Below are 27,082 nucleotides of genomic sequence, written 5' to 3' on the forward strand. Positions count from 1 at the left end.
CAGTTTGATAAGCTGTAGTGTTTTTTTTTTTTATTTCTGTTGGCTTCAGTGTAGAAACAACTGAAGATGAAATTACAGTTGACAAATACTGTTCATAGTTGTTGGCATTAACATTTCGACAAGTAAACAAAGCCATTGAAAGAAATATAGGAGTTTGGAACAGTGTCAAGAAGTTACACAGCCTACAGGAACATGTCAGTGATTAGCTTCCATTTCTATGCTAGCAAAACCAAGTCACTCAATACCCTTATCTGTGCAGTATAGTCTACACTTCAGGGCTTTTGGGTGAAGTCAGCATAGGTGGAAGTCTGTTAGCGTCCCATAGTCGGCATGGTCACTGCTGGAGATTTTACTGTTGCATCCTCTGCCTTCCACTGTGAAGTAACAGTTTTGATCTGTGTATAGAACTGAATGCCCTGCAATAGCAAGACCAAAAGAATGTCACATTTATAAAGAATTTAATGCACTTCAATTAAGTTAAGACTGAAAAATGCTCAAGTATTCCTTTCATATTTTATGCTGCTAACAGTAATTTTAAGTAAGATGTCCGAGTTCATGTAGTGTTTAATGCATCTTCATACACTGTTCATTTTGCTACCATCATCCATTAAAGAATGAACAGACATCAGCTGTTGAAATGGACTTACTTGTTTGCCATAGAAATTGGTATCACCCCTGAAAGAGCCCCTAGAGCCAGTGAAGGAGAACATGGGTAGGGGAACAGGAATTGGTACATTCACTCCAATCTGAAAAAAAAAAAAAAAAAAAAAAAACCCAGCAGAATCAGACATCATGCTTCGCCCCTAGATGCCCTGAGGCTGTCGGCTGCCTCGCCGTCTCCCTCGCAGCAGACAATCACACCCCGATGCCAGTTAAGAGAACAACACAAATGCAAACATGTCTTCCTCTCCCACATCTGTACAGTATGTTACACAAAATAGTAACTGTTCCCAAAGAGAAAAAAAGAGACGGACTGCTAGATCCAAACAGTATCACCTGAACATATACGCAATATGAATTTTCACACAATCAACCCAAAATAGATCGGAGCATGTGTCGAAGCCAATACACTAGCGACAGCACTCTTTCAGTTCTTTTTTCCTTTTCCAACTTGTTTGCTAGGAAAACAGGGTAGTCAATACTTAGGGCTAAACCTCAATTTACTTTTGTTTAAAACTTTGTTTTAACATTCAGGACATAAAACTATATATTGATGCTGAACCTCTACTGCTGTGTACGGAAAGTGCTGAACAACCGGCTCATTCAGTGAAACGGCAACACAAAGCCGAAAGTCACAATAATTTTTTTTTTTTGTGTACATGCTGAGAAAAGCAACGTATGCAGTGGGCAACTAAACAAAACATTTTTGTTGGTGCGGGTGAATACTGGAAATTGGCACGGCTTCTTGAAATGTCAAAAAGCCAGATTGAGGGAAGGGAAAAAAAAAAAAAAGAATGGAGAGAAAAGTAGGGATGTCTGTGCATTGAGGTTTTGGAGGCCTACTCATCAAATGGACGTGCTCGCCAAGTGAATCGCAAACACGACACACCTGTGAGCCACAAACAAACAGGAAGGAGGTGTGTTATTTTTTCATAGCCACCAGATCAACAGGTTGCACGGGAATCCCTTCTGGGCATTTCAGAATCGCCACCTGCATAATATTTCGAAGCACAACACTGTTTTGATTAAACAGCACATATTTGCTGTGAGCTATTTGGAGGCTGCATGTTGTGAGGTGGCAGAAAGGTCCGTCTCCCCCCCCCCTTGGGTTTGTAGTCAAGGCAAACAAGGTAAATCCCTGCTTTGGGAAAAATGTGTATTTTTTTAAGAACACTTGTGTGTCAGATATGGCAGCTGAGGACAGAACATGGACAGCTCGACACAGGCCGGCTTTCTGTGGGTTAGAGGAGAGGCGCCAAGGGGCCTTTACACGTTACATTTACATCATGTTCTAATATTGACTCTCGGAGAGTGTGTGAAGCGCTTCAACCAGAATAACATTTCAGTGATTTGTACATATAAATACATTATTTCTAGCCTGTGGTTAAACTAATCCAAAATACCAACTTGTGACATTGTCGTTTTACCATCATTCCCTTTCTCTATACATACAAACTTTTTATGATTGTGTATTGTATCATACAATACAAACATGTTTTTTTTTTAAGGTAGACAGACAGACAGTTAATTATCAGCTGCAAGGCTAAAATTCCTCACCTGGCCAACGTCCACCTCGTGAGTGTATTTGCGAGCTACAGCACCATTGGTGGTAAAGATGGCAGTTCCGTTTCCATACGGATTTTTGTTGATAATGCCAATTGCGTCATCCAGGGTGTCAACTTCTAAGACCACCAAGACCGGGCCGAAGATCTCTTCCTTGTAGCATTGCATATCAGGCTGGAGATCAGAAAAGGGGAAAATGACAAGTGATTGAAAATCAGGTCACAGTTTAATTGCTGCTCAGATTTTTATAGTGATCCATAAATGACTTACTGTGACATTACTGATGATGGTGGGTCCCACAAAGTTGCCATTTTCATAGCCCTTCACTTTCACATTCCTACCATCAAGCAGCAGTGTTGCACCTTCTTCTGCTCCACTCTGGATGAGTCGGTTTACACGGTCCCGGGCCTGAGGGGTGATCAGGGGTCCAAGATCAGCACCTGGCTGGTCACCTGGCAACAGAAAAAAGTCTTGTTACAAAAAAAGTGACAAAAAAATAATGTCTTCCAATAATCAAGCAATGCAAAGGCCCAATGTTTTTAACATTGATCTTAATGTATTCATTCATCTTTTCTCAATTGTGTACAGTTCCCACTGGTTGCTTTTTTTTTTGCAATGTAATAGTAAAGGAATAAACTTGTGTCTATTACTGTCCCACACACATGGTTTACTGCACCAAGGCACTCACTCCAAAAAATGTTTGGGTTTTTGTTGGCCCACTGTATTGCAGCACAATGTTTTTGGCAACACCAATTTTTTTTTTTTCTGTTTCATCTTTTAATTTGGCTTGCTTGTGTTACTTTCATGTGCCCACACCACGGAGAGCCTTTTAAGTTTGCAGCACAAGCAAGACACATGTGCTTCTCTGCTTTGGCTGTACTGAACGTGCAGCTGGGAGAGGTGTGGTCATGAAGGCTTGGGTGGCCTACTGGAATGCACAATCCATAGCATGAAAATGATGACAGAGTAGCAAAGGAATGAGAACAGATTAAAGAAATGCTAGTTACAGAGAAGACCAGATATTAACTGATCATCAGTGTCAGTCATATGGCCTTTAAACCACATTCTATCTTTCATGAATGAGGACAGAGAACATTTATAATATCAGTTACATAGCGAATTTAGAGGAACACAGGAAATGGCTTAAAACAAAACCGAAAATAGAGCCCACTAAAGTACTATACACCCAATTAAAATAGCAAACTAAGCATTAAGCAAAATGTAATATATCTAATATCTGTTTAGTTTATTAAGAGTATATATTTATTTAAACCCAAAGCAGATGTGAACACATTATCTGCTGGTTCCAAACAAATGTGTGTGTGTGTGTGTGTGTAATATTTTATATATATATATATGTATATGTATGTATGTATGTATGTATGTGTGAGAGAGAAAGAGTGTGTGTAAATACCTCCTGAGCTTTATAGCTTTTTATTAGTTCAATATTTGGCTTTTTTTTTTTTAATTATCAACATCGGCTGATTGTGCATTTTGCACTTGTGTGAGATAAAATAACTCCCTCATACCAGCTGTAGTCTCTATTCGGCATCCAAGGAGGGAAACCGGAAGAGCAAATATAAAAAGCAAGCAGCGTTTCCACCTGCCGCGATCATTACTAACGAATTCCTGTAGCTTGTTTCAATCATGTCTGCTGAGTTGCAAAGACAAGAGCAAGAAAGGCCCAAAAAAGAAAATCGGCCATCGGTTTCCCTGATTTCTAAATATCGGCATCAGCATCGACCACATAAAAACCCATATCGGTCGACCTCTATATAGCTTTCTGTCTAAACAGATCCAACATTAGTGTACCTGCATTGACACGCAGGTTCTTGGCTCGCTCTACCAGTTCAGGCAGCCAGTTGCGAGCTTCTCCAACCAGGACAGCAGTGGAAAGTGCCATACATCTTTGTCCAGCTGCTCCAAATGCAGCACCCACCAGCTGGTTCAGGGTGTTCTCTTTATTAGCATCTGGCATTACCACACCATGGTTCTTTGCCCCCTGATTAAAAGCAAAAAAGACATTAAGCATATCAGTCCTACAATTTCTCTCTGAGCAGAATTAATTTTTTTTATTTATTTTTTTTTTATAGTATTCAGAGACATAAATCCATTTACTTTTAAACCATATTCGGCTTTATCCTTCTTTCATACTGCATGTAAAATTATGGTTAAACAAACAATGTTTTTTCTCTATTTACTGGAAGTTTAAACTAAAAAAAAAAAGGAGTTGTTCAGCCATTTTAAGGATGACAAGGTGACCTGCTCCCCCCTGCGTTCTGTATTGGAGAGTTACTGATTGAAGTGATTTCTGTGTCATGTAAGTATACTGTAAGTCGTGGTATGTACAGGACAAGTTTTACAAACCAATCAAGAATGAAATTGTTACAATGGGACACTTTTTATTCAAATTTGCAGGTTTTGGGTTGACAAACCACTTTTATCTCTTTAAACCCTTTATATTCTATTCTACTCAATTCAGAAATGGCAGATTTAATTTATACAGTATGTATGTTTCTTGCCAGTCCAACAACAAAAATTTTTTAAATAAAAAACAAACAAGCTCCAAAACATTAAATAGTATATATAAATTTAGTATTTACAATGCATTGCTTTCCAGGATTTTTGAGACAGTTGATTTCTGACTTGTGTTCTATCTGCAGTGCTGACATAAAAATTATTACTTATTCACTTCATTTCAGTCCTAATCATGACCAAAGCCTATTTTCAAAATAATGACTCAGGCTTGACTCAAGCATTTTGAGTCTGGGAACAAAATTGAATATCCATTTTATATCCAATGCTGCCACCCACTGGCAAGAAACTGTACAATTTACAGATAATGGGTGTTTAACGGTACACAAAATTCACGGTTACCTCAGTTTTTAAGTCACGGTTCTGTTTAATTTCGGTACGTTTGGAGATAGAAATGCAAAACATAAAATTGCTTGTCGTGTTTTATTAATGCTTTATATATTATTATTATTATTATTATTATTATTGTTATTATTACATCTGTAAATAGCAACAGTTTTAAACTATTTTAAATAAAATGACTGCTTGGTTAAATTATATATAAAATAATATTTTATGATCTTTAAAAAATTAAATAGATTAAATCAAATTAATGCAATATACTTTTTATTATATTGATAAAATTGAGTAATCAATTAAATTGCCACAAATTAAATTGATTAAATAGTTTACATTTGTTAGACCCCATTTGGGTAATACTAGTAAGAGTAATAATTGGGTAATTTGTGTGAGTGTGTGTGTGTGTGTGTGTGTGTGTTTTACATTTAATATTAAATTATCTAAAAGATATAATCTACTTAACTGACAGTTATTTTAGTATACTTTAACAAATGTCATCATTACTTCCATCCTTCATTCAATTAGTTCAGACAATTAATTTCTCGGTCTGTGGAATTGTCAGGAATTTCTCCTTTTAAGAGAAATTCTTGAAGCTGAACATAAAATGCTAAAGAATCCAGTGCAACTTCCTGGTTAGTGGCTAATGCTAGCACTATAAATTCTTTAGCGTATACATCCATGCGTTTTCAAGTTTAATAATAATAATTAAAAAATGCACTTAAAGTGAGAGGCAGAGATTCGCCACTTAATATGTTCCTGAGGGAACTCAGATTTGTACTGTGCTCCACATGAAAAAGGATTGCAGTCGGTACTTCAGGCTTTCAGCTGTACCGAACTGAAAGCCTTGTACTGCAAGGTTTTGGTATGAATATGTGTACCGTTACATCCCTAGTGCATAATATTATGAGTCCTACTTCACAAAACCCGAGTAAAAACATGAGGAGAAAAACAATTACTGCAGGGTGTAAATACTCACAAGACTCGTGCTCATACACTGATTGATATCTAATAAAATTATCATAGGAAAATAATTATCATTAGGAGTCGAAAAGCAACTTTTCAATTACTTAAAAAAATAAAATTGCACAAATAAGGCCACAGGTGTTGTGGCAAGTTAGAGTCATCAGTTTCTTCCATCATTTATAAATCTCTAAATGTTCTGCTTGCTATTGAACGGATGTTGAACTCTATGTTTGTGCTAAATAGATACCACCAAGTGCCAATCAAAAGTAGTTCAGAACAAAGCGCAAAATCTACCCTGACTGGAGGTTTGCTTGACCAGTTAGGTTTTATTCCACTCATAAAAGGAACGACTGAGTTCGCAAAATGCAGTTAAGTAGTAAGATAATAGTATTTTTTTTTTTTATATTTGACTTTAAAAAGTAGAAGTAAAACTAAAAGTCTCCCCGAATACAAATTCTTCAGTAAAGTACAGATACACGAGAAAACAACTTAATTACAATAACAAATTACAATTGCTTTCTTACTGTCTACTATTGATTATTCATGGACATTTGAGGTTGTTGGGAAAATTTGTCCCTGTTCCAAAAGAATGCAGAGATACCAAAATTGTTAACAAGAATATTCTAGCAGGCATGTTAGCTTTTCTCCCTAAATGTGCATCAAACAACCGTTAGAAACTGGTCTGGTGTGACAGGTACCAGTAACGCCTCAATTCTTACTGTTTTAAAGACTACAGTCCAACCTTTTGGTTTCTACAGGCTCTGAATAGTGAAGATTGTGAATTTAGAGGTCAAAGTTCAATCATAAGGCTCAACGCCTTGGTTTTCCCACCTGGAGAATTTTATTTATATTTGTTGGACCAGTGCTTTAGCTGAAAAAGTACAAACGCGTTGGGTTTTTTTTGGCTCCTAGATCATTAAAGCAAGGCACACAAAAAAAAAAAAAATCATAAAATGCTACAGCGAAACCAATAAAAATGGATCCAAATTTATATTTAGTTCATCTGCAGAGTTTAATTCAGGCTGGATCAACTAAAGCGGTCTAGCCAACTGTGTTTCCGCTTTATTTTAGGACTTTATTAATCTTACTTCCCGTACATTCCCCTGTGAAAACAAAAGTTTGCACGTTATTCAGGACTTACCATGTTGGATTGCACTCTCTTGCCATTTTTAGAGCCTCTCTCGTAGATGTACTCTCCTGCCTGGTTGGAGCCCACAAAGCTGATAGCCTTTATAGCAGGGTGATCACAGATAAAGTTCACAGCTACCAAAACAGAAAAAACAAGCATGTTTAAAAATAAACCAAAAGACATCAATTGTACAATGACAGTCTATATTCAACAAAACTTTTGCTAAGTGCATTAGGATTCATTAGTATGGGTACTTTTTCCATGCCCTCACAGATTTTCAGTAATAAGACAGTAATACTACATCTAGAATTAGGGCAAGTTGATCAACATGTTACTATATTTAAGGCCTTTTAAACTAAACTATGAACCCAAGTCTATACCATGCATTATTATATAATAGTATACAGTTATTAGATCAAAACCATTACGAAAGAAAAAAAAGCCATTGCCCTAGTGAACTTTATACCATCATGCTGGCCGTGGATGATGTTGAGTGTCCCGTCTGGAGCTCCAGCATCCTGCAGTAGCTTGGCCATCATCATTGTACATCCAGGTACACGCTCTGAGGGTTTCATCAGGTACGTGTTCCCGCACACCATGCCCATGGGGAACATCCAGAGTGGGATCATGGCGGGAAAGTTAAAGGGGGCGATGCCTGCGCAGACACCAAGGGGCAGCCGGTATGTGTAGGTGTCCATGTCTTTAGTGATGGAGGGCAAAGTCTCCCCCAGCATAAGTGATGTGATGCTACATGCATGTTCTACCACCTCTGAAAAGCAAGATAAAAATTAACAGCACATATTTAGCACAAGTTGACATATTTGTGTCCAAAACACTTTCATAAATGTTGAAATCAATGTTTTATCCTTTTAAGGTCCTGGTTTCTATAAAAAAAAATCCAATGAAATCCTGGTTTTATTGACTGGCCTTTTTAAAGGTGATCCTTGAGACTTACGTAATCCTCTGAACACATCACCCTCAGCATCTGCCAGGGTTTTTCCTTGCTCCAGAGTGATCAGCTTGGCCAACTCTTTCTGAAGCATGACACAGAGAATAACAAAATATACCTATTTCAGCTAATATACAACTTCCCAGGCTCAGAAAGTTTTAGGTAGGCCTGTAATAGGTAATCAGACATATTATTGTTTTCCACACATCAGGACAACTTACAATATTGTCTTTAATGAGCTGCTGGTAGCGTAGGAAAACCTGCTGGCGAGTCAAAATGGAAGTCTCAGACCATGAGCGATAGGCATGCGAGCATGAGTTCACAGCAGCCAGCATCTCCTCCTGCGTGGCTTTAGGGACCCGGCCAATAACTTCATTGGTGGCCTAAGCAGAGGTGATAAATATAACATATAATGACTGTTGGTGAATAAATCATTAAAAGCTCTATACTTCGAGGGTTAGGTGCATTCTATGCATGTAAACAAATGATCAAATATAGTTCTTTGTCCACATAGAAAAATCTGTTCAGCATCACTTAAATATCCAGATACAGAAAAAGCCTCTAGACATCAAACTACACATTAATCACTCACACCGTCTGCAAATCATACATCCCCAAAACTATGCCCTCATGATAAGCATTTCAACATCCCATTTGTCCACCAAACTGGCCAAGTCTATGTGGACACCCAAGTTTCCTACCTATAAGTGCCCTTTAAACAGTCCAATCCAGTCTTTTTTGGTTATAATTACCTTCACTCTTTTGGGAAGTGTTTTTACTAGATTCTACAGAGTGGTTGTAAGGATTTGTCATTCAGCCACAAGAGCATTATTGAGGCCAAGGACTGATTATAGTGTATTTTAATATTAACTGATTCATTTAGCACAAAAGAGACCAGGTATTGCAAATCTAAATTTGGATTCTGAACATAAACATACCGAATAACTACCCTAAAATATACTATATGTACCCTAAATAGTTTAAGACTTGAACATGACCATAAGCAAGTCTACAGGTAGAGGACTGAGCAGATTACATGAAGTTGATGCCTGTTAAACACTGCATCAAATCTTATCTACATATCTTATCTATAAGTGTCAAGCACAGCACTGAATGTGCTGCTGATTACATGGCGCAAAGGCCTTGTAACTGGTTAACCAGTCAAAGTAGACTTTGAGGTAGGATTGTATAGGATTTACATAAATTTCCACATTTAAGGTGTATTACCATTTTACCAACAATTATATGTTATAGCAAAATTATATATAATGTGAACTTTTTTTTCTGTATCTTCAAACATAGAAGTGGAATATAGACATATTTTGCTGTGGGTACTCACGGGATTGTGAATGTCTAACCATTCTGAACTCTTGGATTCAACAAACTTTCCATCAATAAACAACTTTGTGGTGGGCTGTTGGAAAAAAAAAAGAAAACACAATGAAAGTCACATGTCAAATTAGATTTAAACAACAATTTTTTTCAGGCCTGTTTATTTTAATAAATATTCTTACCTATATACTGTAGATACTGTATGTAACCAAGCACTGCTGCAAAACTAAGACTGTTCTGTTCACATCCTACAATTCTCTCTCATAACATTCTTATACACACTTTGTTCTGTTTGTTACAGTATGCTGTTGGAGCGAAAAACATGTCTCAATATCTGGCATTACCCAGAAATGCTAGTTTGGTATTAAATGCTATACAAAACAAATTAAACTAATTACACAGAACATATGAACAGCAATTTCTTTTAACAAACTTCCTTTATGTCGATTAAATTCACTATTTCATTCGATTCTGAGTTTAAAAAAGAAATACATACTAGAATTTTGACACAAGAAATGCCATATATATTAAAGTATATTTATGTAACAGGCCAACACGAACAGGTTGGAATAATATTATACTACATTAACATATGCATGAGACAAACAGGCTTCTGTGAACAAACTGGAAAAAAATAATTGTGTCACATGAAATATCACTGTTTAGCCATACGGTTAATAAATTAAGGGTTACACAGTACATCTTTTAAGCTTATAAATGTACTGTATATTCATCTAAACTGACTAGTCAGCCTGCAAAAACTTAAAGAAGCTTGATCAGAGGTATTTATCCACCTCAGTCCACCTATTAAAGTAGCAATAATTTAGGAGTAAAAGTAAAAAGAATATTATTAATAAGAATATAACTAATGTAAAAGGGGACTGTGTTCATACTGAAGCAATGCTAGACATCATATTAACTCTTGAACCTTACAAACATATGTAGGATAAATACAAGGTGTCATTTCTTTGCTGAAAGGTTCATGAATCAGGCAACATGCCGGAAGATTTGTTGCACTGCTGATGGTTGAAGACGTGCAGCATCGTGATGTAGGAGATCAGAATAAATAAAAAAAAACTTTGCAACCAAGCAAAGACACATTATTAATACTATTAATAATTGCTTTCTGCGTTTTAAGTCAAATCAAACGTTTAATGCCTTTACTAACTTTTTTTTTAACTATAGTTGAAATAGTCCTGAGTGATTTTTATATTTAGATAGTAGGTCTAAAATTCATGGAATAATCTCAGCCTTAGCCTGGCAAAGAAAAACAATCACTGGTTAAACATCACATATGTCCTAAGGAAGTGCTTTATTTGGGAGCCAAAAAAATCCATTCTTATTAGTGAGCTAAGCGAAACGACCAAACTCACTGAATAGCATGAAAATTCCTACAGCACATGCACACACATAGCATTTGTTTCCTTGCAATTAAGCAGGTATATGTTTTTAGTAACTCACCACAGAACTGGAGTAACATCTGTGTCCCAACTGCAAAAGCACCTGTCAGACAGACCGATAGCAAAGTCAGCTTAAACCCAAGTGCATCTTACACACAGCATTCAACTTAACTTAAAAAAAATTTAACTATACTCTCACAATAAGCATTTCTCAATTGTATTGGCCCACCACACAATTACACAGCTACAATGAATGGCCAAAAAGTATGTGGGCACCTGACTGTCACACCTATAAGTGGCTTTTAAACAGTCCACTTTAACTTTAGGCTTTAATCTTTTCTGTTATAACAACCTCCACCTCTTTTAGGAAGTTTTTTCACTAGATTCTCAAGAATGGCTGTTAGGATTTGCTCATTCAGCCACAAGAGCACCTGTGTGTATATAATCAAGAGCACCTGTGTGTATATAATCAAATCTTTATTAATGCACAGAGTCAGCTTTAACCCAAATAGACAATACGCACAGTATTTAACTAAAAACCAATAGACAAAATATGTTGTAGAAATTTGATTCAAGTGTTTAAATCTTAAAGGTTTGGGCTGAGGAGTAGGAAAACACTAATGTGATTCTTGCTTTAAAAATGAGTAATAGAAATCAGGAGGTGGATAAATAAATAAGGGGATCTAAATGTGACCTGGCATTTTGCACAGGAATGCAAAGTTGTATTCTGAACAATCTGCGAGAGATAGGAGTGTGTGTTTCACTGATCACTTCATGCAAATACAATTTGACAGCAACTGTTACAGCCATTAATGTGAACGCACTACGTCCCAAACCACTGATACTATGTCATTTATGTCCCTATAAAGTGTTGTAGTCAGGAGGTTTCCAGTATGGTCACAAAGAGAACAGAAAAAACTGTAGCGCTGCAAGACTACACGAATCGTTGTTCTTACCCTCTTCTTTAGGAGAGAACGCACTGCTATTGCGGCCATGACTGAGATCTGTAAAGTGAACCTGGAGATCTCCTGAATAAAGTTAATTGCGCCAACGCGGTCAGCCGGTGCACCCTATTGAACTTCTTTAACCCACGACAGCTTTAAAAGGAGGCGGGGTAAGGAGGGGACACGGCTAATGATTGGTCAAGAGCCATATACGCCCACAAATCACAAAATGTGATTGGTGAAGGCTCCGGGATGTTCAACCAACAGCAATGTGAATTGCTGCAAAGCTATTCACAGAGAAAGTAAAAGAACGATGATTGGTTTTAGAAAACAGGGGTCCTAGGACGCACATCATAGGGCTGGTTGGGTTTATTCCAATAGGCAACGACATATTTTTTTTTGTTTTTGAATCAACCCTATTCCAAGGGTGGTGAATTGATAGGAGTCGATTACATTTAACAGGTTATTTACACTCCATTGCTGCGGAGTCGGCTCCTGGTTTCCAACGTGTGTTTGGAGAATCGACTCTTAGCGACCGAATGGATCTGCGCTTATAAACATTATTTCACAAATGTTATGCTGCGCCAGAAAATTGCATTAAATTCTTATCAGTGGGTCATTACTAAGAGACAATCTGTGTGTGTTTGCTTAGTTTATTTAAATAGCACTTAGTGATCTAGGATGCAGATGCGGCTCGTAAGATCAGACCCTTTATATTAGTTATTTTGGCTTAAAGATTGATTTCATCCTAAACACAATCCTGACTCTGTCCATATCCTACCGCCAAGCACAGAAATGCGATCATCGTGTGCATGCTTGATGAAGGTAATTCCTAAATAATGTATAATATGCACCAGTAGGTTACTTTTTGTGCATTTGCAAGACATTTCCTGGAAAGACTTAAACACCTGGTAAAAATCTAAACTTGCTTAGTCATGGAAGAGGAGGATGTTTCAGAAACGTCTCTTATTGGCTACTTGGTGAAAGGATTTTAACCCCTGAATACTGTGATCACAACGTTACATGTCTGTAGAATAGAATGGAGACTCCAGGAAAGGTTTGACTTTTCCCCCCACATACACCCTTCTTTAATCTCGATCTTTAATTCTCTATTTGGACCTTGATCTTCACTTAAACAAAAAAAAAAAAAAAAAGTTGCTTTGCTATAACTGACATGTATCTAATTTTCCAGCCTGTGCTTCATGGATATTTCAGAAGTTCTTGCTCATGGAGAGTACGCATTGGTAAGCTTCCTTCTTAGGTGTCCTGAAAACCGAATTCCCTCGCATGCACATCTCCTCCTGATTGTTTAGTTTTCAAATACTAAACTTTCTCCTTAACATTGCAATCTCAATAGCTTTTGCCCTGAAGGGTATTAAATATGATCAAGTACCTGTGAACCTTGTCAAGGATGGAGGCCAGCAGGTAACAAACAAAGTCTTTTCTGAAGTTCTTCTCAGTTTGTAGATTGTATAAATCACAGGTGAAATGTGCTCCAATGTTCTGCATGTCTGTTTCAGCTCACAGATCAGTACAGAGCAGTTAACCCAATGCAACAAGTGCCTGCAGTCACCATAGACGACATCACCTTGTCCCAGTCAGTAAGTTCTCTCATCTTTACAACTCGCATTAACACAATAAAAGTGTGTAGGAGTAGTAGTATAGCACCGTCAGTCACTGAAGTTTTACATAAGCTAACATGCTGATCCAGACAAGATGATTAAAACATTTAAAGATTAACCAAAGACAAAAACAATAAAAAAAAAAAAAAAAGTATAAATTGGTGAACAAAACATTTCATAATTCAAAACGGACCCAAAGACACAAGGACCCACCTAATAATGATATTTAAACATTTTATTCATGCGGTCAGTCACATTCAGGCTTTTTTTCTTGTCAGAATAGAATGGTAGAATACAGCTTAAGAGGTACACCAGTCCATTTCACACATTTATTTACTCGTGTATAGTCAGCAGTCCAGGCACATGAACTGTGCAAAGAGAAGCAGACAGATTAATGACGTTTGCTCATCTATGTTCCAGCCAAAAATATTGTCATGTTTCTGCTGCAGCTGGCTATCATCCAGTACATTGATGAAACCCGGCCCTTGCCACGTCTTCTTCCGGTTGATCCACAGCAGCGAGCTCAAGTGCGCATGATCTCTGATCTCATCGCCTCTGGGATACAGCCTCTACAGGTGTGTGTAATTTGATAAGTAAATACCTGTGGGTTAGGATATGACTCAACACAGAGCATCTTTTAAAGAGTACAGTGCAGCAACAATCCTTCTGTGATCTACAGTTCAGCACAGACTAAATCTTTTGCTTTTACTTTAGAACTGAATAACACTACAGCTGTACCCTAAATAATAATAATTTTCTAGAAAAGAGAAAACCACTGACAAAGTAAACTAATGGGGGGAAAAAGGAATAAAACAAATTTTCAGTCAGCAACAATCTTAACGCCAAAACGCTAAACTTTTATCTAACCTTAATTTTTATTGGCTATCTGTTTGTAATTATGCATTAAATAGTAACAGCTTGAAAGCAGCATTGTGTAAGAAAAGTTAGCTTTCTGGAGTGTATATGACATGATGAATTGCTGCACATCTCATAAACCAATATGTGCAAATGTTGTGGAGAAGCAAATGAGTTTCTCAAATGATTGTTTGGGAAAAATAAACATCCTATATCCTGTGTTATTATGGATGTCGTTCACCCAGATGCTTATTCGAGAATATATTTGCATTTAATATATAATCTGGACACATTTAAATAACTTCCATCACTTCTAAAAGATTTATGATGTGGGTCAATTTGAATGCAAATTTCTATGGCACTGACTGAAAGTGATTTGAAGGTAATAAAAATACATAGAGAGTTCAGATATAAAAAGTTCAACTTGCATTTTACACATTGTGTAAGTATAGATTACTTACTGTAGCCCAGCTGTTGCTATACACCTCTTCCTTGACCGTTGTATTCCCTGTACACATATATTTGAAAATGATTCTCCTCAGACACCAAGATGTTAAAGCCACACTACCTGTCCTGTGATGTATAGGAGGCTGACAATGATGGGGCTACATTTAGTAATTAGGTACCTACAAAGTAATTCATATGGCCATATAACAAGGCAGAGGTTAGAGGTCTCCTGAATGCCACAGTTGAATATTATTTGCCATAGTATTAGGAGACCGCAGGTTTGAATTCTAGTGATGCCACAGCCAATTGAAAAAGGGAGCACAATTGACCATGTGAGTTGACATACTTTTTCATCTGTTAATCACAACAGTCCATCAGGGGTCTCTGTGAGCTCATGTCTGTGGAAGAGGGGGAAGTGCATAGTTCTTCATACAGCATGAACATTTGCCTGTTTTGTAACTATTGTAAGATAAAAGAGAGCTGAATGGAGGATGGAGTAGGTAGGCTAGCAAATTTTGAAAGAAAAAACATAAGGGAAATATTTGTCTAGATTTGAACTAGGTATCTCTAATAAAGTGGTAATTATATATTGCAATTGTATATTGTAAATAAATAAATAAATAAATAAAATTGTATATCAGATGCTAATACTGCACTTTTTTATAATATGTCCCTCTTTGTGGATGACACCTTATTTCACGCAATTCAAGTCTATCTTTTATATTACTCAAGTCTGTGACTAATTCTAATTATTACATTGATGATTATCATGATAATGATGATCAATTTATATATGAATCTGTATATTATGCACTTTAAATAATTAAATGTTTTATTACTTTAAGAACCTCACTGTGTTGGAGAAAGTTGGTTCTGAAAAGATGCAGTGGGCTCAACATTTCATCAACAAGGGATTCAAGGGTGCGTAATTCAGATTTTTAATTTAGTGTATACTTATTTTCTTCCCGTTTTTATGTACACTAAGAGATTACATGTTATTTTCCTAGATGTGTCTTCTCAATTTTAATACCTAGCATGGTTTATATTTGCAGCCCTTGAGTCCATTCTGAAGCAGACATCTGGAACATACTGTTTTGGCAATGAGGTAATGTAAAAAATTTGTGATCTCTGTGATCTTGAATTTGACCATGGCATCATTGTTGGTGCCAGAAGGACTAGTTGAGCATTTCCGTAGCTACTGATCTGATTTTCACACACAAAAGTCTCTAGAGTTTACTCAGAATAGTGCAATAAAGAAAAAACATCTAGTGAGCAAAAGTACTGTGGACAGAAACCCTTGTTTACATTTACATTTGCGGCATTTGGCAGACGCCCTTATCCAGAGTGACTTACAACTGAGCAGGGGATGGTTTTTTTAGGGCTTTGCTCAAGGGCCCAGCAGTGGCAGCTTGGCGGTGGTGGGATTTGAACCTGTGACCTTCTGATCCAAAGTCAAATGCCTTAACCACTGAGCTACCACCTCCCCTTGTTGATGAGCGATGTCAATAACCACTCTCAGAATGCTTTTTTCTTAAAAAAAAAAGACCATCCATGATGTATCCTGTGTTACAACTAGTGTTCTTATGAGATCTATCTAGACCATGACTACGATAAAATGGTTTCAGGCATCCGTGTTCTTGCGTCATAGGTCATGAAGGCTGACAAATTGTCTAGACTTGATTCCAGATGTAATGTTTAAAACTGGCCTAGATCTGTTATTTATGTAAATATCATTTATTTAGTATATTTATGGAATCCAGATTATAGAAGACAAAAAATGGCACAGAATGTACTTCAAACTATTGGTAAGATACTCACTGCATCTGTAACATGGTCACATAATCATATATGGCTGCCATTTAAGTTACTTTTTTTTTTTTTTTTATGTTGTCTGTAGATGGCAGCAGAAGAATGAATTCTACATCGTCTCCTTTGCATTTGTTTTACATTACAGCAGTGACCCCAAATACACTTAACTGTAGAGTGTAAAAGAGACTAATCCAAACAGTCAACCTACTTGAATACAAGTGATTTGTTTAGTAAAACCAGGAGCTGAAATTGGCTGGTAAAATTGGTCTTGCAGAACAGCGCCACAATTTGGTGCTTTCTTTTGGCTGCTGACTTCAGGAAATATGTGATTACAAAATATTTTCAAAAAGCATGACTATTTAACTGCTAATCACACAAAGCAAGCATTTAAAAATGAACCGGATGGGAAAATACAGAAAGGCTGTATTGTCATGCTACATTGTGCATTTACAGCATTTATTCCTCAGTAATATATATATATATATATATATATATATATATATATATATATATATATATATATATATATATATATATAGTGCCTTGCGAAAGTATTCGGCCCCCTTGAACTTTGCGACCTTTTGCCACATTTCAGGCTTCAAACAAACATAAAGATATGAAACTGTAATTTTTTGTGAAGAATCAACAAGTGGGACACAATCATGAAGTGGAACGAAATTTATTGGATATTTTAAACTTTTTTAACAAATAAAAAACTGAAAAATTGGGCGTGCAAAATTATTCAGCCCCCTTAAGTTAATACTTTGTAGCGCCACTTTTTGCCGCGATTACAGCTGTAAGTCGCTTGGGGTATGTCTCTATCAGTTTTGCACATCGAGAGACTGAAATTTTTGCCCATTCCTCCTTGCAAAACAGCTCGAGCTCAGTGAGGTTGGATGAAGAGCATTTGTGAACAGCAGTTTTCAGTTCTTTCCACAGATTCTCGATTGGATTCAGGTCTGGACTTTGACTTGGCCATTCTAACACCTGGATATGTTTATTTGTGAACCATTCCATTGTAGATTTTGCTTTATGTTTTGGATCATTGTCTTGTTGGTTTTCTTCCAGAATGGTCCTGTATTTGGCTCCATCCATCTTCCCATCAATTTTAACCATCTTCCCTGTCCCTGCTGAAGAAAAGCAGGCCCAAACCATGATGCTGCCACCACCATGTTTGACCGTGTGGATGGTGTGTTCAGGGTGATGAGCTGTGTTGCTTTTACGCCAAACATAACGTTTTGCATTGTTGCCAAAAAGTCTGATTTTGGATTCATCTGACCAGAGCACCTTCTTCCACATGTTTGTGTCTCCCAGGTGGCTTGTGGCAAACTTTAAACAACACTTTTTGTGGATATCTTTAAGGAATGGCTTTCTTCTTGCCACTCTTCCATAAAGGCCAGATTTGTGCAGTATACGACTGATTGTTGTCCTATGGACAGAGTCTCCCACCTCAGCTGTAGATCTCTGCAGTTCATCCAGAGTGATCATGGGCCTCTTGGCTGCAACTCTGATCAGTCTTCTCCTTGTATGAGCTGAAAGTTTAGAGGGACGGCCAGGTCTTGGTAGATTTGCAGTGGGCTGATACTCCTTCCATTTCAATATTATGGCTTGCACAGTGCTCCTTGGGATGTTTAAAGCTTGGGAAATCTTTTTGTATCCAAATCCGGCTTTAAACTTCTCCACAACAGTATTTTGGACCTGCCTGGTGTGTTCCTTGTTCTTCATGATGCTCTCTGCGCTTTAAACGGACCTCTGAGACTATCACAGTGCAGATGCATTTATACAGAGACTTGATTACACAAAGGTGGATTCTATTTATCATCATAAGTCATTAAGGTCAACATTGGATCATTTAGAGATCCTCACTGAACTTCTGGAGAGAGTTTGCTGCACTGAAAGTAAAGGGGCTGAATAATTTTGCACGCCCAATTTTTCAGTTTTTTATTTGTTAAAAAAGTTTGAAATATCCAATAAAATTCGTTCCACTTCATGATTGTGTCCCACTTGTTGTTGATTCTTCACAAAAAATTACAGTTTCATATCTTTATGTTTGAAGCCTGAAATGTGGCAAAAGGTCGCAAAGTTCAAGGGGGCCGAATACTTTCGCAAGGCACTGTATATACAGTGAGGAAAATAAGTATTTGAACACCCTGCTATTTTGCAAGTTCTCCCACTTAGAAATCATGGAGGGGTCTGAAATTGTCATCGTAGGTGCATGTCCACTGTGAGAGACATAATCTAAAAAAAAAAAAAACCCAGAAATCACAATGTATGATTTTTAAACTATTTATTTGTGTGATACAGCTGCAAATAAGTATTTGAACACCTGAGAAATTCAATGTTAATATTGGGTACAGTAGCCTTTGTTTGCAATTACAGAGGTCAAACGTTTCCTGTAGTTTTTCACCAGGTTTGCACACACTGCAGGAGGGATTTTGGCCCACTCCTCCACACAGATCTTCTCTAGATCAGTCAGGTTTCTGGCCTGTCGCTGAGAAACACGGAGTTTGAGCTCCCTCCAAAGATTCTCTATTGGGTTTAGGTCTGGAGACTGGCTAGGCCACGCCAGAACCTTGATCTGCTTCTTGGTTATCCTGGCTGTGTGCTTCGGGTCATTGTCATGTTGGAAGACCCAGCCTCGACCCATCTTCAATGCTCTAACTGAGGGAAGGAGGTTGTTCCCCAAAATCTCGCAATACATGGCCCCGGTCATCCTCTCCTTAATACAGTGCAGTCGCCCTGTCCCATGAGCAAAAAAACACCCCCAAAGCATGATGCTACCACCCCCATGCTTCACAGTAGGGACGGTGTTCTTGGGATGGTACTCATCATTCTTCTTTCTCCAAACACGTTTAGTGGAAATGTGACCCAAAAGTTCTATTTTGGTCTCATCTGACCACATGACTTTCTCCCATTACTCCTCTGGATCATCCAAATGGTCATTGGCAAACTTAAGACGTGCCTGGACATGTGCTGGTTTAAGCAGGGGAACCTTCCGTGCCATGCATGATTTTAAACCATGACGTCTTGGTGTATTACCAACAGTAACCTTGGAAACGGTGGTCCCAGCTCTTTTCAGGTCATTGACCAGCTCCTCCCATGTAGTTCTGGGTTGATTTCTCACCTTCCTTAGGATCATTGAGAACCCACGAGGTGAGATCTTGCATGGAGCCCCAGTCCGAGGGAGATTGACAGTCATGTTTAGCTTCTTCCATTTTCTAATGATTGCTCCAACAGTGGACCTTTTTTCACCAAGCTGCTTGGCAATTTCCCCGTAGCCCTTTCCAGCCTTGTGGAGGTGTACAATTTTGTCTCTAGTGTTTTTGGACAGCTCTTTGGTCTTGGCCATGTTAGTAGTTGGATTCTTACTGATTGTATGGGGTGGACAGGTGTCTTTATGCAGCTAACGACCTCAAACAGGTGCATCTAATTTAGGATAATAAATGTAGTGGAGGTGGACATTTTAAAGGCAGACTAACAGGTCTTTGAGGGTCAGAATTCTAGCTGATAGACAGGTGTTCAAATACTTATTTGCAGCTGTATCATACAAATAAATAGTTTAAAAATCATATGCACCTATTTAAAAAAAGACCATTTCCGACCCCTCCATGATTTCTAAGTGGGAGAACTTGCAAAATAGCAGGGTGTTCAAATACTTATTTTCCTCACGGTGTGTGTGTGTGTGTGTGTGTGTGTGTATATATATATATATATATATATATATAAAAAATTAAAAAAATGTATTGCCATATATTATATTTATTTTTATTTTTTTAAGTTCAGTAGAAAATATTGGCAGGATAAAACCTATAGTACACATTAGGACGGTCTTTTTCACCTTAGTTTGGAGAATGGCACAAAAAAAATTCTATATGTTGAAATAATGAAAAATGCATTACACCGATTAAACCAATGCTAATTGTCCATTTCTGTATGCTGAACATTCATCTATTGTAAAATATCTCTGCTTTAGATATCAATGGCTGATATTTGTCTTGCACCCCAGGTCTACAATGCTGAAAGGTACATTGAGCTTAACAGATATAGTTTAAAAAGGTAATTCTGCAGTACAAAGCAATTTTAAAGCATTTTCTTTATTTTTCTCCAAAGGTATAAAGTGGACCTCGAACAGTATCCCACAATCAAGCGGATAAACCAGACCCTAATGAAGATTGAGGCCTTCAAAGTCAGTCATCCGTCCTGTCAGCCTGATACACCTGATCAAATGAGAGCGTAAATGTCAGTTTTAAACATCGTTGTTCACTTGGCAGCAGCAAAGATTAAAGCATTACCAAATTAACTTCATACAATCCAGTTTACTTTTGTCTTTTGGTTTATTTGTTTTGGTAAACCATTTGTCCATTTAGATTTTCAAAGAATACATGTCCAAAATATATGTGCAGATACAAAAAAAAAAAAAAAAAGAAAGTTACCAAAAAAAAAAAAAAATAATTATACAAGTGGAAAAAATAAGGTGCTTCAAATGGGTGGAAATATATTTATTGGACAAAAATGACAACTGGTCTTGTGTTTGTTTCTGAAATTGTAAAGCACAATTCTAATGAAAAAAATATTTTGGGTTGTATTTGATGCAGTAAACAGTAGCTGCCAAGCAGCTGTTTAAATCTGTAAAATTGTCTTAAAAAAATGGCGTCATAAAAGAAGTTCCATTTTCTCTTATAAGTGCTTTAAAAGAAGAAAAAAAAAAAAAGCTTTAGAATTGAGAATAAAAATCAGCACCACTTAACAGTAGAGTTTTTCAGCCATGCACCAGGAGTTGCTTTTAAGTCAAGTCCCTTTCCTTCAGTAGGGATTTCTAGGACACATTTGACTGTATCATCATAAAACGTGCCAGTGCAATCTGACCCCCCAAACAATAAGATGGTGTACTGGGTGGAGATGCAGGTATGATGGCCATTTCCCGGTTTCTCTTCATCAGTGTGTGAAGGCACAGTGCCGGTCAGACTGATTAGACTGTGTCCAGCACGAGGTTTTGAGGACAGCAATGGACACACTAATGATGTCCAGCAACTTGTCTCTGTAACAAAAAAGAACCTACAGTTAATACAGACCTCACTTTACTTTCAACATTTAATTTTAGTAGAGATTTTGTATGATTAAGGAATAAAACAATAACCTATATTAAAAATATGGAGATCTTGTAGTGCTCCTAAAGCACTGCAGCCTCCGCTGATCAACACCTTGTTGTCAGACACGGGCAGAGCAGCATGAAACCTAATAGTGTACAGGATAGATAGAGAATTAAAGAGCATTAAATCTGGCCAAATGTGCTACTACAAACCATACATCATTAGTCTCTCACTCAACCTATGATATACGGTAAACATTTATTTATATAACGTATTGGGAATGTAAATAATTCAATGAAATATACATTACTGAATGATGCCAAATCAGACACTTACCCACGGGCAAGAGGTGGCATGTTTTCATATTTCACTGCATTGTATTCCATAAAACCTTTAATAAGAATTTAAATGGTTAATATCTTCTTAATAAAAAATTTTAATTTCTGGTTTCAAACAGTGATAGAACCATTACCAAGATCTAAAATGTAGAGGTCATTTAGGTAGGTGGCAGTTTTTCGGCCTCCAAAAATCACTAATTTGTCGGGCAGTAGGGTGCTGGAGTGCCTGTTTATACATTTTAATCAGTACTCAAAAAGCATTAAATGTACAATAATGCATAATAACCATTCATTTCTGCCCAAAAAGCAGGAAAGCCTGTAATAAAAAAATATGATATGAAGTAGCACACTGACCCAAACCTGGGCAGAGGACGATCCCCTTCTACAATTGGTTGGTACCACAGCTCATGTTCAGGATTGAAGATGTAAAGAGCATTACTGCACACTTTGCCCCCAAGACCACGACTGGGCTGCAACCCTCCAAATACATACATCTCACCCTTATAAATACTGCAGCTGTGGTATGCTAATGATGGGACATTTCCTTTTGTCTGGAAGAAATGAATAATTGAAGTCTATTATTATTGATCAAAACACAAAAATCATTTGAAACTATAAATAATTGCTGAGATTGATCTGCTGACACTTGCATTTAGCTCAATAGGTTAACTCAAACTCACTTTAATAAGTTTCCACTTCCAGGTCAGTGTGTCCAGCATATAAATATCACTATAGCGTTGACCTTCTCTAAATCCGCCATACACATAGACAACCTTATTCTCCGGGTCAAAAACTGATGAGTGGCCTTGGGAGCTGGGAGGGCATGGCCGAACTGTAGAAGAATTCATGGGGAACCAAAAATCGCCATCTGTAGAGGTTAGCAGGAGATTAACCTAAACTTTTGTCGTTATCAACTTTTGTTTTTATTGCGCATGTCTGTATCTAAACGTCAACGAAGAAGCTAATGCAACATTTAAGCAGTTCAAGAGACTTAGCAGTCCTGACTGAAAAGCATAGAATAATGGAACAATTAATGGAACAAGATCGCCACTGCTGTTCCACATGCACGTCACTTGCTGAAACTGGATACTTATCCAGTCATGGTCACCGCCCAATTGATCAACTGACTGAACTAGAGGCATGTGAGAAGAGATTTAAAAAAAATAAAAAAATAAAAAAACACACCAATCTCCAGCTTCCATATAGAGTCTGAACAGTAGTTTTCATCTGCAGTCTCCCCACCAATCAGAACAGCTGTGTCAGGATCACATAAACACATTGCATGGTTCCAGCGCTTTGATGGATGCTCTGAAAAGTAAAGAGTAATTACTAATATTTAAACAGCATGAATTTACAGACCTACCCCACCTTGTGTCACCAGTAAAGTCATGCTCCAGCTGAACATTGTACTGTCGCTGACCATATGCACCCTTTATAGCCACAATTTACCCATTTTATAATAGTTACTTCTAGTTTCAAGATAACATACCATGTCGAAACACAGCTCGTCTTAAACTGAACAAACTTTACAAAGAATTCAGTGTAGTTCGGCGCCATCTCCCATCACCTGATTCCAGTCAAGCACCATTGACATTTTGTTGAATGGGACATTAAGAGCATGAATGCAATTGTCATATCACAATCATGCCAAAAGGAATGTGTCCACCAGTAACATTTGCAAACCTTTTTTGCATGGATGCAACATATAAACATGACTAATGGAAACGCTTGGCAAACCAAAAAAAACACAAAATACTCAGACAAAATTTGTGTTTACCTGCTCGGCAATCCCTCGTCCTTTTGACAACTCCCCTCTCCTCGTTCTGCGATGCACTTATGCTTAGTTTGCGCTTTTTGGGGCTTGAACCTCGGCTTGGCCTCTGCTGTGTTTCAGATCCCTGATAATTTAAAATGCATCCTCTCTTTTCTATCACAGTCCTTTTTGGAGTTTTATCCTTGGGATAGTACATAGAAATGTACATCAGAACTTTATTACAAGGTAATGATTTGAACTCATGGCTCAAAGTTAGATTTGGGAAAGTTGGGTTTTGAAAATTCCTCACCAAAGCCCAAACTCCTGATGTTCTGAGGCTAATATTCTGAATCTCCTCTTTGCTCGTTCTGAGCTCCGCATATCTGACAGTTTCCTCAAGTGATGATCTCTGAGATGTGACCTAGACAAGGACAGGGCCAATATTAAAAACAGTTCAATCCTTCCTATATTTATTTATAGGATATATTTTTTGTTAAGTGTTGCCTAAACACTTAAAAGTGGAAAAAATGTCCATATGATAAAGCTGTTAGCTGCAACATTATTACATGAACAGTAAATGTTTAAATTTGACTCTGAAATCCTCACCTTGTTGTTGCTAGCACTGCTCAGAAGGGTCTGGGAGAAACTGGTGAACTGATTTTGGGCAGGCCTTCTCCTTTTCACTAATGGTGTACTGCTCACAAAGTTGGCTTTTATCTTTATCATAACCAGATGATTAACAAACTATGTCATATCACACAATACTGTAAAGCACAATGAATAATCAAATTAATAGTGAATACCACCAGAATAATTTTTTTTTCAAAATTTCACACCATATTTTTTCTTTGCATATTTTTGCCATTTAAAATGCATTTCTATATTTACTAACTGGAACCCATCTGTAAAAGCAACCCATTGATAATCAGGTACAGAGATTTAGTCAGACACTATAGGGCTGATGGGGTACTTATGTGTATGATTCATCCTTTTTTTACCATTTTTTAGATCATTGACCAACAATAAACACAGCAGAGGTCAATGATCACTTGCAGATTCTCTGCTGAATGAAAATGATTCACATCCAAACAAGTCATGTTCCAGACCTAAAGTTGAAATGTTCAATTATCATTGAAGTCAGTAAACGCTGTTTGGGGTACATGATTAAAAAAAAAAAAAGAAAGAAAAATTAAATGAAACAACCAAAACTGAGCAACTAAATTCACATTCACATTTATGGCATTTGGCATACACCCTTATCCAGAGTGACTTACAACTGAGCAGGGGAGGGTTTTAGGGCCTTACTTGGTGGTGGGATTTGAACTTGTGACCTTCCGATCCAACCAGATTACACACATCAACAATGGTCCTAGCTCTAAATTAAACAGATCATGCATGTAATCATCATGGAGCTGTATTCTAGATTAAATATTCTGTGTTATTACAGGATATTATATCCTGTATATTGTATCTCTGTTCAATTGTAGATTGATCAAATATATCCATGTTCAATCTGGATACCATGTTAAATACAGCCCATATATAGTCAGTATAGATGGATGGATGGACAGACAGACATTTACTAAATAGATTCTACACTGATTTACTGCAAAAATGCTGAACTGCTACTTTGTTGCTGAGTGCAATGTTTTATAGTAGAAAAGTTATAACAACCAATGCTAGCAAATGTTAACTTTGGGGGTGGGGGTAAGAAAAAGAAAAAGAATACCTTTCCACAGACAGTGAGCAACACTTTGGCGTAGACCCCTCTCCTGCTCTTCACTGAGGATTCGTTTAAAAGGTTTACTGACCAGTCTCCTTCCCACACCAAACAACTTCCCATGTAAAGGAGGATGCAATTAGCATGCAGGGAGACATTTTATAGTCGCACACAATTCAGTTTCTCCTTAATTTTGAATGTATTTGACCCTTTATTTGCTCTGAAGAGCATCTACCGGTCCATGTTCATACCTGGAATGTGGTGAAAGGATCCCAATTTTCTGCGGTTTCACATCCGGACTAACAAACACCTCAATTAATACTGTTGTCTCGCAAGAGAATGAGCCCCAGTCCCCCAGACTGAACACGATCAGCTGCTTAGGTAAAGGCAGTGGGATCTGGAGCTGGAAGCTCGTTCGGTTCACGTTACTGAAGCACCGCGGGGAAAATATTGAATGGTTTATTAATTATTTGGAGTGATATTGAAAAGAAGGATAAAAAAAAAAAAATTCCCCACCTGATAAACTGACGAGGTGCTTCGTGTAAGGACCACAACGCGTAAAAGTGCGTTTTCCCCATGCTTCTGCTCTTACAAAACAACAAGAGCTACCAAATATCTCGACCTGAAGCAGCTCAGGTTCGTGTTCACCTCCATTAAATCCGATTCAATCAGTACCGCGAGGAGCAGGTAAGGCCACGCCCCTCTCAGTCACGTGACAGAGGGGAACGTGGAATAATGTATTAATTAGATATTAGTCTCAGGGGAAATGCTGATAATTGCTATTAATTCCATAACTGTTATCCCAGATTCCAGTGGATGCTGCCTAAACATGTGCAAAATAAGACAATAATTAAAAAAAAATTATAATATAATAAAATATATAAAATTCTAATGTTTTATTATAAAATAAAATAGAATACATCAAATTAATTCAATACACATTTTATGATATTGATTAAACTGAGTAATCAATTAAATTGCCACAAATTAAATCAAACAAATAAAATGTAATGAATGGAAAAATGTATGAAATACATTTAGACCCTATTTTGGATAATACAGATGTGTACAGTATGTATGTGTGTGTTAAAAAATTTTAAAGATATGTTTTACTTAACTGTTAACTAAATGTCTATGTTCATTCACTCCCGCAATATGTGGAATTGTCAGGATTTCCTAATTTTAAGATTGATTTTTAAAACAAACTAAAACATGGATTTGCTATGGATTCTTCAGAGTGAGTAGGCACTGTGTAAAAAAAAAACTCTATAATAAAAAAAAAAAGAAAACGTGTAACATTAAACCCATATATATATATATATATATATATATATATATATATATATATATATATATATATATATATATATATATATATATATATATATACAGTACAGACCAAAAGTTTATATATATTATATATACAGTACAGACCAAAAGTTTGGACACACCTGCTCATTCAAAGAGTTTTCTTTATTTTCATGACTATGAAAATTGTAGAGTCACACTGAAGGCATCAAAACTATGAATTAACACATGTGGAATTATATACATAACAAAAAAGTGAACTGAAAATATGTCATATTGTAGGTTCTTCAAAGTAGGCATCAAGAGAATGCCAAGAGTGTGCAAAG

At 37.1% G+C, this 27,082-nt stretch overlaps 3 protein-coding genes across 5 annotated transcripts; 1 reads left to right on the forward strand and 2 right to left on the reverse strand.

Annotated features, from left to right (window-relative positions):
- Positions 1-86: 86 nt before the first annotated feature.
- On the reverse strand, positions 87-11,983 carry aldh6a1 (aldehyde dehydrogenase 6 family, member A1). The gene is made up of 12 exons (XM_083543883.1): positions 11,827-11,983; positions 10,932-10,973; positions 9,478-9,552; positions 8,360-8,521; positions 8,145-8,223; positions 7,656-7,958; positions 7,202-7,323; positions 4,036-4,225; positions 2,494-2,675; positions 2,218-2,397; positions 648-746; positions 87-416 (listed from the first exon to the last, which is right to left on the reverse strand). The coding sequence occupies exons 1-12, from the start codon at positions 11,863-11,865 to the stop codon at positions 312-314; spliced, it is 1,578 nt and encodes a 525-aa protein (XP_083400009.1). The 5' UTR covers positions 11,866-11,983; the 3' UTR covers positions 87-311.
- Positions 11,984-12,112: 129 nt separating this feature from the next.
- Positions 12,113-20,847, forward strand: gstz1 (glutathione S-transferase zeta 1). 2 transcript variants are annotated; one of them, XM_083543891.1, is made up of 9 exons: positions 12,113-12,639; positions 13,007-13,058; positions 13,172-13,239; positions 13,335-13,415; positions 13,886-14,011; positions 15,584-15,659; positions 15,791-15,843; positions 20,521-20,570; positions 20,658-20,847. In XM_083543891.1, the coding sequence occupies exons 1-9, from the start codon at positions 12,610-12,612 to the stop codon at positions 20,782-20,784; spliced, it is 663 nt and encodes a 220-aa protein (XP_083400017.1). In that variant the 5' UTR covers positions 12,113-12,609; the 3' UTR covers positions 20,785-20,847. The 2 variants fall into 2 exon arrangements, with proteins under 2 accessions (XP_083400017.1, XP_083400016.1); XM_083543890.1 differs by having other exon boundaries at positions 12,136-12,871.
- Positions 20,848-20,868: 21 nt separating this feature from the next.
- Positions 20,869-26,151, reverse strand: LOC310727418 (uncharacterized protein). Of its 2 annotated transcripts, none has more exons than XM_083543882.1 (13): positions 25,965-26,151; positions 25,700-25,876; positions 25,458-25,563; positions 24,335-24,445; positions 24,039-24,149; positions 23,753-23,930; positions 23,161-23,283; positions 22,656-22,843; positions 22,336-22,526; positions 22,110-22,201; positions 21,974-22,028; positions 21,685-21,782; positions 20,869-21,585 (listed from the first exon to the last, which is right to left on the reverse strand). In XM_083543882.1, the coding sequence occupies exons 1-13, from the start codon at positions 26,024-26,026 to the stop codon at positions 21,281-21,283; spliced, it is 1,797 nt and encodes a 598-aa protein (XP_083400008.1). In that variant the 5' UTR covers positions 26,027-26,151; the 3' UTR covers positions 20,869-21,280. The 2 variants fall into 2 exon arrangements, with proteins under 2 accessions (XP_083400008.1, XP_083400007.1); XM_083543881.1 differs by having other exon boundaries at positions 22,330-22,526; positions 25,965-26,150.
- Between the last annotated feature and the right edge of the window lie 931 nt (positions 26,152-27,082).

Source organism: Silurus aristotelis (genome assembly GCF_946808225.1).
Source record: "Silurus aristotelis genome assembly, chromosome: 6".
Classification (NCBI taxonomy): domain Eukaryota; kingdom Metazoa; phylum Chordata; class Actinopteri; order Siluriformes; family Siluridae; genus Silurus; species Silurus aristotelis.

Coding starts and splice junctions, on each gene's coding strand:
- aldh6a1 (XM_083543883.1), bottom strand. CDS start 11,865: ATGGCCGCAATAGCAGTGCGTTCTCTCCTAAAGAAGAGG. Junction 10,974..11,826: donor GTTCTCTCCTAAAGAAGAGG/GTAAGAACAACG, acceptor TCTGTCTGACAG/GTGCTTTTGCAGTTGGGACA. Junction 9,553..10,931: donor GATGTTACTCCAGTTCTGTG/GTGAGTTACTAA, acceptor TTTTTCCAACAG/CCCACCACAAAGTTGTTTAT.
- gstz1 (XM_083543891.1), top strand. CDS start 12,610: ATGCGATCATCGTGTGCATGCTTGATGAAG. Junction 12,640..13,006: donor CGTGTGCATGCTTGATGAAG/GTAATTCCTAAA, acceptor CTAATTTTCCAG/CCTGTGCTTCATGGATATTT. Junction 13,240..13,334: donor TCAAGGATGGAGGCCAGCAG/GTAACAAACAAA, acceptor TGTCTGTTTCAG/CTCACAGATCAGTACAGAGC.
- LOC310727418 (XM_083543881.1), bottom strand. CDS start 26,026: ATGGGGAAAACGCACTTTTACGCGTTGTGGTCCTTACACGAAGCACCT. Junction 22,844..23,160: donor TATATGGAAGCTGGAGATTG/GTGTGTTTTTTT, acceptor TAACCTCTACAG/ATGGCGATTTTTGGTTCCCC. Junction 22,029..22,109: donor CCTCTACATTTTAGATCTTG/GTAATGGTTCTA, acceptor TTCTTATTAAAG/GTTTTATGGAATACAATGCA.